This window comes from Atractosteus spatula, chromosome 1 (genome assembly GCF_055471065.1).
Source record: "Atractosteus spatula isolate fAtrSpa1 chromosome 1, fAtrSpa1.hap1, whole genome shotgun sequence".
Lineage (NCBI taxonomy): Eukaryota > Metazoa > Chordata > Actinopteri > Semionotiformes > Lepisosteidae > Atractosteus > Atractosteus spatula.
In genome coordinates, this window is record NC_142706.1 from 37073846 (window position 1) to 37089123 (window position 15278).

Below are 15278 nucleotides of genomic sequence, written 5' to 3' on the forward strand. Positions count from 1 at the left end.
AGCATGTCTGAAACACCAGAATGATTGTGTACACATTTTACAATAAAAAGAGAGCAATGATAATTCAAGAATACATAGGATGGTTTTCTAGAATGTAGTCAAATTTATTCACTTGTTGGCAAAAACATTAAAACACCAAAACTTGACAATTTTTAACTCGCATCTCTTATGAACTAAGGTACAGCCTGGGGTAATTTCGATTATTGCATTGTCAAACTATGTCAATTTTGTGATCCTCTGAATATTTGATTATATATGCCAGCAGCTATATCACTCTGCAACTCAAAACTGGCAACTCACTGAAGCTCAGCAGGTGTGAGCCTGGTCAGTACCTGGATAGGAGACCTCCTGGGGAAAACTAAGGTTGCTGCTGGAAGAGGTGTTAGTGAGGCCAGCAGGGGGCACTCACCCTGCAGTCCAGGTGGGTCCTAATGCCCCAGTATAGTGATGGGGACACTATACTGTAAGCAGGTGCCATCCTTTGGATGAGATGTAAAACCGAGATCCTGACTCTCTGTGGTCATTAAAAATCCCAGGGTGTTTCTCAAAAAGAGTAGGGGTGTAACCCTGGTGTCCTGGCCAAATTTCCCATTGGCCCTTACCAATCATGGCCTCCTAATAATCCCCATCTATGAATTGGCTTCATTACTCTGCTCTCCTCCCCACTGATAGCTGATGTGTGGTGAGCGTTCTAGTGCACTATGGCTGCCGTCACATCATCCAGGTGGATACTGCACATTGGTGGTGGTGGAGGGGAGTCCCCATTACCTGTAAAGCGCTTTGAGTGGAGTGTCTAGAAAAGCTCTATATAAGCGTAAGCAATTATTATTATATTTAAACATATTTAGTTCTGAATATTTAGTTTGAGCAAATATGGATAATGTACCTGGCGGCAGCAAAAAGAAACTCAACAGCCTTTTACAGTGACTTAGAGCTAAGCTTGACTTTGCAGCAAAAGGTTCCCCTAGCCTGGTCATGGAGGGCAACTGTTTCAGTTGGTTTCATCTCCAGCCATTTATAGCCAAAAGCCAATAAATGATTAAAATTTTCTAGCAGGATTTTTTTTATATTTTAATTTGAACTTGTGATTGTTATCAACCCTGTACCAGTTTCTGGGTTTCCAGTCGCCTCATTCAGGTATGCTTCCAGACAATTGGACCTCTGAAAAGGGGAAACAAATAATCGTGGGAATATTTATTCCTTATAATAACCTATTCATATCTGTTTAGCCAGAAAGATATTTTAAGTATGCCATGGAGAGACTTTATTAAGTTTACTGTTTGGAAATAATATGGTTTACATAGTTTTTTTTAAATACGGTGTGCAAAAACAAGTAAATTAAAAGCCTAAATAAGAAAGCCAATTAACTGAAGACATTAATTATCACTAATGATTTAAAGCTCAGTTGGAATGAAAATAAGCAAACAGTGTGGTCCCTGAGGAGTGGGTCTGGGAACCACTACTAGAAGGAAACGTTCTATACTGTATCTCTTGGTCTACTCGAATCTTTCTCATGCCTGATCAGAAAACTGTAAAATGTAATCCACCTTTAATAATAAACAGTGGTTCTCAATTCTGGTCCAGAACTCTATGTCCTCAGGGTTTTGCTCCCTGTTCTTAAACACAGGCTAATTGATTACAATTTTCTACTAGAGGCCTGTTTTTAACTTTCAGCTCCCAAAGGGTTGAATGAAATTGATATCAACCTTGTACTAATTATAGAGTTTGAGGACTGTCTTCATTCAGGTGTGTTAACGTGACCAATTGAACTTAAAGGAAAACTGCAGTCACAACTTCTCAAACCCCTTAATAAATCTCAGTAACAAAGTAAATTCATTGATGGTATTTTACAAATTTCAAATATAGTTTAAAATCGTGAACTTGGAGAAAGTACTAAAAGGTACTCACTTAAATATTGCTGGTTACAAAGCATCTTAAGCATGTTTAGGCACTACTGTACATACCGTACCTGTACATTTCTGTACGGTGAAGCTGTTGTAAATAACAGTGCTTTTTTGGAAATCAAGAATTTACTTCAGAAAAAAAAGTCTAAACACCCAAGCAGATCAATTACATGCATCAATGAGCACTGTTGATTAAAGACCCAACTGGTACAAAATTCAGCAGACACAAGAGTATAAAATACAGATATAAAACAATGATCCTCAATAACAAGACACCACACACACAGTAAACATATTACAGAATCTTCCACATCATTAAACAGCATATAAAATGCTAAAAGGAATAAACTGAGTGTTATTTTGCTTACCTTCCATGTCTGAAAGGTTACCTTTAATCAGTAATTCATACAATACAAAAGACCATGTACAGTATAATGTCACATAGTAATTCATGTGAGTAACATCAAACTTAACCTGCTGGAATTTTGCTTTTTGTAGTGAAGACAAATCATTCCTTAATAATATTGTTAGATTACATTCCTTTATACTTCAGCAGAATGTTTAACACTTCTCGGACATAGAATATGAATCTCTCACATCCATCTGGCAATACTATAAAAAATACAGTATTTTTAGCAGACAGGGTTATAATAAAAAAAGAGGATAAAACTTTAGTTTGCACTAAGAATGAATGTTAGGATCATATTTGCTAACTTCCTGAAACAGAACTCCAACAATGAAAATTTCCTGCTTTGACATCAAAATGACACTGATGCGTGACACATGCATATACTGTATCTATAAATCACAAAAAAACTGATACTGTATGTGAAAAAGTATAGGAAAATGGAGGTGCTTGGTTAAAAGTGTAGTAATTCATTGTTTGACAGTAACAGACCACACCTACAGTATTAAAATATTTTATAAACAATACTGTTGATTTTTGTCCATATGTTGTTCTGTAATGGACCTCCTAAAATTTTTGTTGCTTGAAAACAAGGCTGATTTAGGAGCAGTTAAGGGAGAACAAGAACTGACCCTACCCTTTGACACACCAATATTTACATTATTTGAAATAATATGTTTATATACTGTAATAGCACATGCTTCACAGTACATTAAACAATATTGCATAGGTATCTATGGATTTGCAGACAAATGCTGCAGTCAACTTCTCTGAACTCAGCACAACTGACTCCTTATTACCACTGTAACTCGGATGACGTACAGTACAGTGACAAATGTTTACTGCTCACCTGTTTCTTTGCAAATGCATCACTTGGTGAGACTTATTGAGAGCCTGCTGCAATCTGACAGTCATGCGGCAGTCCTCCTCTTCTTTGGAGATCTCAGCTGAAGGTGCATCAGGTCCTGAGGTTAGGGTGGGTTCCACTGTTAAGGCCTTCCAGTCAGCCAGACACTTTTGGAGAAGGTTTTCTGTAACTTCCAAAACCTTTGAAAACAGAGACAACAAACCTGCAGTTCAGAATTCAGAAAAAAGAGGCATACTTGAAATAATACTTTGAGTTGTATTAAACAGTCTGACATGGTTTCTCATCTCACCAAGCTTAATAAGGTTGCTTCCTTAGCAATTGTACAGACTGCAGCGATATTTAATCACAACTAAAACAATAAAAATAAACAAATCCCCAAAAGTCCAATAAATCAGTGTGCATTCTCTCATGTGTCATTTGCCATTACTGCTGTATGATACATATTTGTATATTTGGCATAACAAAACACAGGAGGGCAACAGTAGAAGATTTCAAGGAAAAATCAAGAAAAACATAAAACCAAAAAATAACTCCTTTAATTTTTATAAGTTTTAATTAAGCTTTGTACATCTAGTAAGCAGTATTACTTAAAACTTTGGTAAATCTAATTTTGTTATATGAAACAGTGTTAGATGGCATGTTCCTTCATTTTATGTTTCAGGTTTGTACTGATCTGTTTATCCTGTTTGCTTTAAAAACAAAGAATCCAATTGTGTCCATGGAAACAAAATAAAAGTCAAACCAAACAGATACAGACACCCTTCCTAGCGCACTATTAACATACTAGAAATATATAGCTGCAGACACAAATACAGACAACCTTGCATTTGTGTAACAAATATTGTCAACCTATAGTTACTGGTCAATGATGCCTCTTATTCTGATTCAAACATCCTGTGAAAATCACGAGTTGAAATGTTATAGTGAAAGAACCTATTTAAGATACAAGGTGCAAATACTTGTCTACGACTTTAAAATCTTGATTTAATTACTCAATTTGTGAATAAAAAGCAATACAAATAATAACAGATATATTTTCTGAATTTTATTTCACTTACAATATTATATCTTACAACCCTAAGTAGCTTTATACACCTATGGATGTCACATGCCACATTAGAGAAGTATGGAGCTATGGTACACTATGGTATGTACCACTGTATGCACTGTATTACAGTGGGTTTAATACAATGCACTTACACCGCCACAGTTTAACATCTTTTGCTGCAGGCTCTTGATAGCATTATCACAGTAAAGCTTTGAAAACACCCCTATTTGCACCAGCCTTTTTAAAAAGCACTTAAACCGAATCATATAGGACAGTGAGAGTGCAGGTTAAAGGGTTATAAATAAACCAGGAAAACATTGTCATAAGTAAGCAGATTTATGGACATCTTTGATCAGAGCACTTGCATCACTTGATTAGAATTAAACAATATCTAATGGAAAGTACACAAATTAAATTTTAATTCACTAGACCTGCTATAGTAGTCCAGTTGGCCTAGGAATGATTGACATGCATTTTCAAGCCATTGACTTCTTCTCATACATTGATTCTGTTAGATTCAGGAAAGTGATAATGCTGAGGCCCGCAAGGATCTGGCCAGAGAAAAGAGAATAATAAGGATTCCCCAGACGGCTCCACTCTAACGGAACTGGCTGTGCTTCACACAAATTATATTTCATTGTCAGTAATTGCGAGGTGCAGCATCCAAACATCAGAAACCTGGACTGAACTCAAGTTCTACTCATGTTCTACTCAAAGCAAAGGTATTACCACTACAGACAATCAGAGGCCCCATGGGTTAAATCCTAAAAAAAAAATCTTTATCATACATATCCTATTATTTGAATACACCACAAGAAACCTGTATCTTTGCTGTCTCCACTGATTTTTGATTTATATTTGATTATTAAGACATTGTTATACTGTGCATTGTCTGGTAGAATATTAACTGGTCAACTTTATTAAATCTTTTCCAATGACCTCATTTATAACCAAATAGTAATGCATATATAGTTGCCGTTTATAAAAACAATTAAGTTTTCCTTACATGACTGTGGTTCTGGATTGTTTGTGCTATTTCTGGGGTTGTCATTGACCCTGATATGCTCAGCTCCTCCACTAGCAGCGACTGCAGATTCAAAATGGCAGCATACGTCTCCAGGGCCTTTGCTCTCTTTTCAGCTTTTTGGAACTGTAAAGCAGTTATGTGAGCTCCCAGGCGTTCCTCCTGAGATTTGAGAAGGTCTTCTCTTTCATGCTGCAGCTCTGCCAGGACCTACACCGGGGATCAGGACAGAGAGGAATTAATTTGCATGCCATCACATCATTTGTCAGAATGAAATAAAGTGATAAAGACATTAAATCATCCCTATGCATAACAGAAAAAATATTATTGCTCGAACAATGTAATGTAAAATATGAGGGGTTACATCAACAGACTTTATTACTTGTATTATTACGATAACTTCCATCATAAAACCATACCCCTTCAGCTTTACATCTATTGCTCCTGCGGAGGAAATAAGATGATAATTATTTTTCACTCTGTTGTGGAGCTACTGCATCAAAACAAAGCACTTAGCTTAGCATTCTTACCGTACAACACTTGAAAACAGAGTGCTGTGCCGTTCAGACATCACAATATACAACGGATAACAAGGGATGCCATCCCAGGAGTTCTAATCTGCTTTCTTACTAGGGAACTTTCATTAGATACAGTACTGCATGTTTTTAAGAGAGGAAAGGGTCATTTGAATAGTCAATGACAGGGTAGTAAATGAGCAGAAATCACTCCAATGCTTAACAGTGACCCGAGACTGACAATATCAGGAGGTGAAGTGCACATATTGATCTGTTTAATGTGGAGCTGCATTATTTAGTTTAGCTGAAACCCACACTCAGCAGTTCATAATGAAACAATGATGAACTTAGGATCAAGATAAACAAGTTTTAATAGGGCAGACAAAGTTTGCTAAATATTGTCAGCATTATTGACATGAAATGCTACAATCCCATGAGCACTTGAATCCATTCCAAAGTTCACTTGATTGCACACTAACATTGTTCTTGTGGGGGAAGGGGGGGGAAGAGTAGATGGCATTTTGTTTGGTAGAGGTCTTTAATTGCTTTTGTTAATAAGAGCTCAGATAGATGCTTTCATCTTAGGTGTTTGCATAGTTGCTAGATAAAAGTCCAATCTGAAGAGAAACCACTTTAGATGGATCTCACAAGGCCATCTTAAGTCATCACATAATTTCCAGAGGTTTACCAGTAACTAACGTGCCCATGTGATATACTGTACTGTACAGAAGCTAGACAACAAGGACCTTTAAGTCAGTATAAGAAGAATGTAGGTTAAGAAGTGATTCAATAAGATAGAAAAGAGGGTTGTAGCCTAGTGGTGAATCCATATTTATAACTGGATTCGTCTTTGATGAAAAAAAGAAGCTATATTTTCATATTTGTCAAACAAATTTAGCTTGCTTTTTCAATTTGCCAGGCAGAGACTATCAGTCCTGTTTATTTGAAAGCATTTTTGTTAGGGACCTATGCTTGTCGAGGCTCAGTTTAGAGGGCAGGCTCACCAGTGGATTTGTTTTGTGAAAGCAATTTCACATGCTCTTATCAAAGTATTGTGGCAATTCCTTAGTATATGAAGGTTGTCAATGTTAGGGATCTAGTGGAAAAGCTTTGGATGCAAGGTGATGGGCCCCAACAACCCTCTCCTATTGTAAAATGAGCTTGTAAATGTTTCTGTGTATTTTTTGTCTTGTGTTAATGAATTGTTTATAAAATACATATTTGCCTTGTGGACTAATACATGTTTATTTCTCCATTACAAAATTGTTCATGATCCTATCTACATTGATATTACATAAGGGTACAAAATCTCACAACAGACCTCTCATCCTATTCAACCTGAAAACATATATAAATAATGACATTGATGTGGAAGTTACACAATCAAAAAGGTTAATTGCATAGCACTTGATAATTTTTACATACATAAAAAGACTATATATACAGATGCAGCCACTCAGAACGCACAGTATTTCTTCTAAATACCTCAAAAGTAACATGGCAGGTGCATAATGTAATTCACTGGCTAAAGACGATCAATAGGTGGCACTTGTGGTGCATTAAATGTTAGTGAAATGATTAGTTCATTTAATCTGTTTCTCTACTGTGCACGTTTAAATCTGTTTAAGATGGAACATTAATATGGAATTTTACAACTAAAGGGAAATTGTGGTATCTGAAAATAACGTAATATACAGCTAATGTACCTAATATAATGCAAGTTTCAGCAACAAGTACTCAGGAAACAATTTAACTTCACAAATTATAATAATAAACTATTTTGATATATCTGGCTATGTAAAAAACACACCACAAGGAACGGTCTGAGCGGGATTTGAACTGCTTACCTCGGAGTAGCAAGTGCCTATCTAAACCGAATATAGCCAAAGTATAGATTATCTTAATGTGGAAAAACACCTGAAAGAAGCACATCACCTTCACAACTAGCTACAGTATAATAATATTAAACTATTTTTTAGATCCAACTGAGTAATTTTGTTTAGTAAAATAGCCCTATTTTCTTTTTAAAATAATTTAGTATTTAACATACTGTAATACAGATTAAAATGAATAAAAGTCTAAACACTATACAATTTAAATATAATTGGAAAGAGATTGTCTCTCAGGATTGACCAGGATTCGAAATCAGGCATTTTCTGGCGACAGCCCAAATGCTTCCACACGCCACGTTAAGCATTCACTGCTCCACCTGGCGGTTTTACAAAGTATGCAACAGAATATTTTTAAAAACAGCAGCATGCTGCAGTAAATCGTGCTGCCTTCTTTGACACAACAAGCAGAAAATCTCCTTTGAGTCATTTGAGTATATCACAGCATACTTGTCTGTATTGTAAAACAAATTAAGTGGCATAAGAAAATATTACAATCAACTACTGTAGGTCAGCACACAAAATATTTTCAGACTTGTTCCATATTTGGTCTGGACGTGGCAAGAACTAAAAGCTGTCATGACCAAAATATTTTGTGCCAATTCAACTGCATATTTATAAATAAAGCTGTCAAAACTGAAAACACAATGCAATTTGTATTGTATTTGTTAAACAGTTTTCTGCATTTCTTCCTTCAAACTGCCAAAGAACAATTCTGTTGATGTTGTATAATGCTTTAATTGCACCTTAAAAGCTTGCCTTAGCGATTCCCTTGGTATAGAAATTAGAGAGAGACAGTGGAAAGGATTTTGAGGTTTTAAACATTTAAAAGGCAGACTAAAGGCCTGCCACTCAAATGACATACTGCAGACAAAAAAAACAACCCCTGAAGGTTCTTGCTAAACACAACAAATCCCTGCATTTCATCCTTTAACAATTCCTGCTGCTTGGCAAAGCTAATACAGCAGATGTACTGCAAGCATAATTAATGTGGTTTAACAATGTACATGTCTCAATGTGCTCTAATCGTCAGTTAGCAGCAAAAACATCCCACTTTGAATTTTGCAACTATTGGATCTGAGATGTATCTAATTTCATTTTAGAAACATGACCAAACTTCTCAACAAGTTTATAGTCCTCAAGCATATAAATGTGCATGGAAATAATGTCTCAGATAGTTGCCATTTCAGTATAGAATTACTGATTTTATTCATTAATAAGTCTCCCTCACAAGCAAATATAGACTGCTAATCATAAACCTTTTATTATTTTTTCTTTATTCTTGAATTAAGCTTCTAATTTCCAAGGGCTTCGACACCTCACCACTGTCATCTTACGTGATTATCTATTGTTTTTTGAAGCTCCTGAATGTCACAATCAAAATCTGTCAATTCCTGTTGAAAGAGCCTAATCAAAACTGATCTTTACAGCAAATGAGAATAAACACCACTAATGTTCCTCTATCTACCTAAACAATGCTGATGATCTATTTTTTATTCATGGTTCAAAAAATTCAAATTAATTCAGATGATGCCCTTAGTGGTTATGTTTATTAGAGTCCTATGGTTGCTTTGAAATAATTAGCATTGGAATTAAACACAGAAGTGTTTTTAACAGTGTTATCCTATGCACCACTCTCTCACCAAACAGATACAATTCAGTACTCTGCAATAATCTGGAAGTCCACAAAATTATTCAAGAATACCAAGGAAAAACAGCCACATTGTAAACAAATAATGTTTTAATATAATGCCATAGTAGCAGCGATTACAGGCTAACAAAATATATTCTGTGCCATTGAACTCTTGAGCAAAATGTGTATGAAGCACCATACATAGAGAAGAAAGCAAATTATGTGCATGGAGTACTACTGTCATTCAATGACTTCAGCTAGGAGACCTAAACACCAGAGATTATCAAGGAATCCTGAAGGAAAGCAAGCAGATCTGCTATCTTGTCAGATATCTCTGATCAGTAAAAATGTGGTAATGGCCCTTAAGAATGTTTTGAGGGGATGTAGAGCTTCACATTTTGTATAAAATGTGAGCATACTTTTTTATTCTCTTTACTGTCTCAACCAAGACTTGAATAGCTTACAATGCACAAGCTTTGAATGGAAAGACATAAAAGTATGTTCAGCTTTGCAATAATGGTTTGGGTTTTTACAGTAAAAGCTAACCTTTTCATGGTAGTAGAAAAATGGTATATGGGTGAGTTCTTATGAAATCATTCTTCAAAATGCTCAAAACATCTTTTATTTTAATGAAAGTTTAACCAAAGATAAACCTATGTGGATTTTTCCCCTCAATCTATTTCTTATGCGGCCATAGCATCCTCCACATTTGACACAGAAACACGATTATGGTGTTTTTAAGGTCCAGATGGAGTTGTAATGTAATACTTTTACATGTACAAAAAATAACTCATTTCATTCTGTGGCCTTTGGTGTGATCTTTCTTAAAATAGTGTACACAAGATAGATGTTTGTTCAGGTTTTGATATGCTGTAGCCTAGTCCTATACCAACATTTTTTGAAAGTTTTGCCTTATTTTTGTTTGCCTTAGTTTTGCCCTACTCCGTTGGGCCCCTGAGCAAGGCCCTTAACCCCAACTGCTCCAGGGGCGCCATATAAATGGCTGGCCCTGCGCTCTGACCCCAAGCTTCCCTGTCTGTGTGTCGCATGGAGAGCAAGTTGGGGTATGCGAAAAGACAAATTCCTAATCCAAGAAATTGTATATGGCCAATAAAGTGATCTTATGTTATGCCCATCATTTGTTCAGGCACAGCACAGAGTTGAAATGTAGAGTCGGGTGACTCCACAATTAATACAAATGAAACAATGATTTATTTGTAATCAGCAAATCAATTTACGAAGTAATATAAAGTATGATTACAGCTAAAGGAATAGATTTTGATATTTTAATTAATTTACTCTTGTGAGATGATGTACCCACCCCAAGGTGGACTTTTAATTTATGATATTTAAAGTGAACATCTCTAGCCATTAAATATAATAAATCATTGTGTTCTCTCTTTCAATGCCTCGGAGGCTTTGTCCTTCTCCTTGTCATTTAGGGTGTCAGTCATCCCTGTTATAGTTATGGGCTTCATTGATGTGTGTACATCCCTACTGTCTGAACTGAGTAAAGGTGGATGGGAGACAAAATGATCAGAATGGGATTTAGGAGGATCATATCTGCCAACTGTTTCTTTCGTCAGCCTGTACCATGAGCCGGTGCCACCAACGACTGTCATACTGGATGTTTCTGGACCTTTTGAAGTTTTTAAAATGCATCTAAAGGTTTGTTAGTTTCAAACGTGTCATCTAAACAAAAGGAATGCATGGATATTCACAATGCCTCAGCTGCAATGGTCCTGCTAGAAGCATAACCCATCATATTGTATAAAATACTGGTTTTAAAACGCAGAAACAGTACAGTGTACAGCACACTTTGTGAAACTATTGAACAGCCTCACCCAATTTAGAAACTCACCACTATGCTCTGATAACTCACAACTGAACATTTTCTAAATGGGAACTGCAATGCTATTTTTATAGTTTGAGGTTATATGGGGTCATCAGCATTGATGAGTACATTTCAAACCACAATAAAAGTAAAATGTTCACAGTAACTTGTAAAACCTCCAATTTACATAATTAAATAGATGAAATTTCCAGGTATGCGCATTGCCATATTCTGCGATTCAGAATGAAGGAACAGAACTTCCGGTGACGTGAAGTGGCCTTAGTGCATTGTCAACAAGCAGTCTTGCAAATATTGTCATCTCTTTAATTCAACAGAAATATTGCTCTTGACTATAAGGCAGTTTTGCTGGTATAGGGAACTTACCATCTTACAGATATTTTGAACAACCTTTTTGATTTGAATTTCTGTATCACCCATATCAGTTATTACACTTTAGAGAACGAAGGACCTTTGATATGGGAATAAATTATGATATGGGAAGAAATTCTATTAATGGGGTGAATTCAGGAGACTATTTCAGATTTGGCAGAAAAACAAGAAATGCAGGAGTCAGAGGCTGGAACAGGCTTCCCAGCCAGATGGTTATCATCTAAACGAAAAACATCTGAAGCAAATTTTAAAATTCAAGCAGATACTACTAAACTACCAAAGGGGAAACATGGGCTGGATGAACTCCTCGCATATGCAACCTTTTTTCTGAGTTTCCTTCAGACTTCCAAAAGCACACTGGCTAGGTAAATTGATGTTACTTAATTGTCCTTGTGTGCTTTTGTGTGAGCGCCCCCTAGGAAGGACTTATATCTAACCTGCAGATGAGACATTCTGACTCTCTGTGGTCATTAAATAGGAATAGGCTCCTAGTTGATGTGACACCTACAAGGAGTACTCAGTTTTCTGATAATTGATAGCTGGGTAAACTTTTCATTCTGTTTTCAGTGTTACTAAAAAAATACACCTTCTTTTTCCAGAAAATGTTAAAATCTTTTCTTTTTATCAACAATCTGAAGTCCTCTCTGCTCCCTTACCTCACAGTACAGAAGACCTCAGAATATATTTACTATAGAAGCAACCCTGGTCTTTGAATGTCAAGTTTGTTTCTGATTCTCTTTGCATCTCAAATTTAATGACTTAATGATGAGAAGACAATCAAGTACTAACTGAGAGGTGCCTCTAAAATCTGCAGGAACCTGGCATTCAAGAACTATACCCCTTTAAAAGCCTCTACAGGAGATCCAAGTGCAGTCAAGAGTACAAGACATTTCACTTGGAAGCCAAATTTAAATTGTTCCAGGAACTTCCTTCATCTATAACATTCTTTTATCATATCTCTAATTCTAAATAGTAACGTCTACAAACATAAGAACAGTTACAAACAAGAGGAGCATCCAGCCTATCTAGCCCGTTGAAAGTTTGTAACAAACAAGCCAACTGGGCCAAATGGCTTCCTTGCATATGTTCTCTCCTCTAACAGAAAAACATAAATAGCGGAAGCCAATCTCATTTTTGTGCCCCTGAAATCCAGAAGAATGTGAATTCAGTACACAAAGAACCTCCTCATACACGGGATGCCTAAGGCACATATTGCAGAATAGAGACATACAGGAACAAAAAAGAAAAGCCAGGCTGAGCTTTACTATCCAGGCCTTGCCAGTCTGATCCATGTTCATGTCACTAGGCAACCATCACCATGAGTCCCCAAGCAGTGGCACACAATTGGCTAAGAGCCACCAAGGGTTAGGTGGCAATAACTGGCTAAGGCTCTCTTGACAAACACTTGCAGCTTTGCAGAGGTGTTTTTGAGAGATGGGCCTCTCTTCCAGTCTGAACCTTTAGAATGGAGCAGGTTTAAAAGATGCAAGCCTCAAAGGTGGACAGGTTGGAACCTACACGTTTTCCTTCTTTCCTGAGGTGACCCGAGACAAAAAACGCACACTTGTTGACTTAAAAAAATGTGGCTGGTATAACAAAAAAAAATATTTAGTGATCCTAATGGATCCTAAGTCTTCAACTGCAGGCTGAAGGAGTAAAAATAAAATTTTAGGAAAAAGAGTTTTGTCAGATCTTGGCCTCCTGTATATATTTTATGGTGCAGAAAGCACAATGTAAATGAAGCATGAAAACATCTTTATTTTTATTATGGAAAAACGATCTTGAAGAGAACTGGAAAAATGAATTTATCCGCTCAAGGCAGCACATACTGTACGTGTTTCAAGTTGTTATTAAAGCTGTTTACTCTGATGGCATGTCAAGAAAAGTAAATTTCCATACTAAGGTATATGAAGTATATAATTTATGACACAGTCTGAGAGAGAACAATTTTTTCCATTGCAAAAAATAACTGCAGCAAATTTGGAACAATTAATTTAAGACTGTAATAGAGTGCCAAAACCAATTTAAAAATAGCAGGTAAGACAGGGATTGGGAGAGACTGACTACACATACAGTAATTATATTATTAGCACATTCAATGCCAAGCAGAGCTAGAGATATAAATAGTAGACGAAGAGACAGCTTCAGCCAATGGTTCCAAATGGTTCTCGCACTATCAAATTATTAAACTCCCAGCCTCTCTCACCTACGATCTGAACCCTTACAGAGCCTTCTCTCTTTATCAAAACATTGAAATCTACCTCTACCTCACATGTCAAGACATTTACTCTCCATAATTTTGTATCGTTTAATCCTTTATTTCATTCTGTTGACGTATGATTTTGCACATTATCTGTTGTTGTTTTGCACATTGCCTGTTGTCTCTGTCTTCTTTTTTTGCACAATTGTATTGTTGTTTGCACTACTTACCGTCTGAGAGCTAGCTAAATAGTATTTTGTTATACCATATACCTGTGTATGAGTATAATGACAATAAACTTGAACTTGAACCAAGACAAGGCATGTAACAGAGGTGAAAGTGAACATCCCTAACAAGTGTCTCTAGAAACAGCAAATTTAAAACCATACCTGCAGTCAATTGACACCATTGTTGACAGTTTAGAACATAACATTTTAATTTTATTCTTAAAGTTTGATCTCAAGGACTGAGATATTCCCACTGAGGCTGGCAAAAAAAACCTTCTTGGTATCCAATGAGACAAGGGCAGGGGGAGGCAATGTCTGTAGCTGCATGTGTAATGATGTGAACATTATCAGATATCAGGTGCCCTTTAGTAAAGCCCATTTGAAGATCGTTTATTAATTTTGTCATGCAGGCCTTAGCACACAGCTTGATGTCAGGGCAAATCAGAAAGACAAGATGATAGCTTGGAAAAAAAGTGTGGGATCTCCGTTTGCAATAATAAGAACATAGCTGTATTATCATTCCTCTGAAATGTGCCTTTCTCAAAACCAGTATGTATCATTTAGAGCAGGAGTGAACCTAAATGGGTAAAAATCTTGCCGTGAAAAATCTTTTCAGATACTTTTTCCAGTTACTTATGAAGGAAAAAAACAACCTAAGCAGAAATCAGATTTATGACAAGATTGTTATCACAGAATGTGCAACACAAAAAATGTCATGTGTGATGGGAAATGGAAAACTAAAATACAATTTATTGTCATGTCATTTGCCAAACCGCTTTATATTATTATTTTGTCGCGGGAAGCCGAAACCTACCTGGCAAACAATGAGCCAGGGTTCGTCCAGGGTGTACGGGGCGCCAGTCCATCGCAGGGCAAGTGATAGCCAATCACATATGGGGACAATTTGGAGGCCACGGTAAAGGCCGAGGGGGGAACTGTGGACCAGACACCAGGATAACACCCTATTCTTAATCGAGAAATGCCCGGGGATCTTTAATGACCCCTGAGTCAGAACCTCGGTTTTACATCTCATCCGAAAGACGGCGCCCACTACAGTATAGTGTCCCCGCTACTATACCGGGGCATTAGGACCCACACAGACCGCAGGGTTGGCGCCCCCCGCTGGTCCCACTAACACCACTTCCAGCAGCAACCATAGCTTCCCAGGTACTGACCAGGCTCAACCCTGCTTAGCTTCAGTGGGTAGCCAGTTAAGAGCTTCAGGGTGATATGGCTGCTGGCTATAAAATGTATAAATAAATATAAATTTATCAGAAATGAAAATAAACTAGAGTTTTATGTTCTCCTTATGTCTGAGTGGGTTTTCTCCAGATGCTTTG

At 36.8% G+C, this 15278-nt stretch overlaps 1 protein-coding gene across 1 annotated transcript in view; it reads right to left on the reverse strand.

The window, feature by feature from the left end:
• The window catches only part of evc2 (EvC ciliary complex subunit 2), a 98188-nt gene that overhangs the window by 17076 nt on the left and 65834 nt on the right, over nt 1-15278 (reverse strand). The window contains exons 17-18 of the mRNA XM_088915261.1: nt 5233-5460; nt 3161-3357 (exon numbers count right to left, since the gene is read on the reverse strand). Of these exons, the coding sequence (XP_088771387.1) occupies nt 3161-3357; nt 5233-5460 (425 nt within the window). The remainder of the gene's footprint in view (nt 1-3160; nt 3358-5232; nt 5461-15278) is intronic.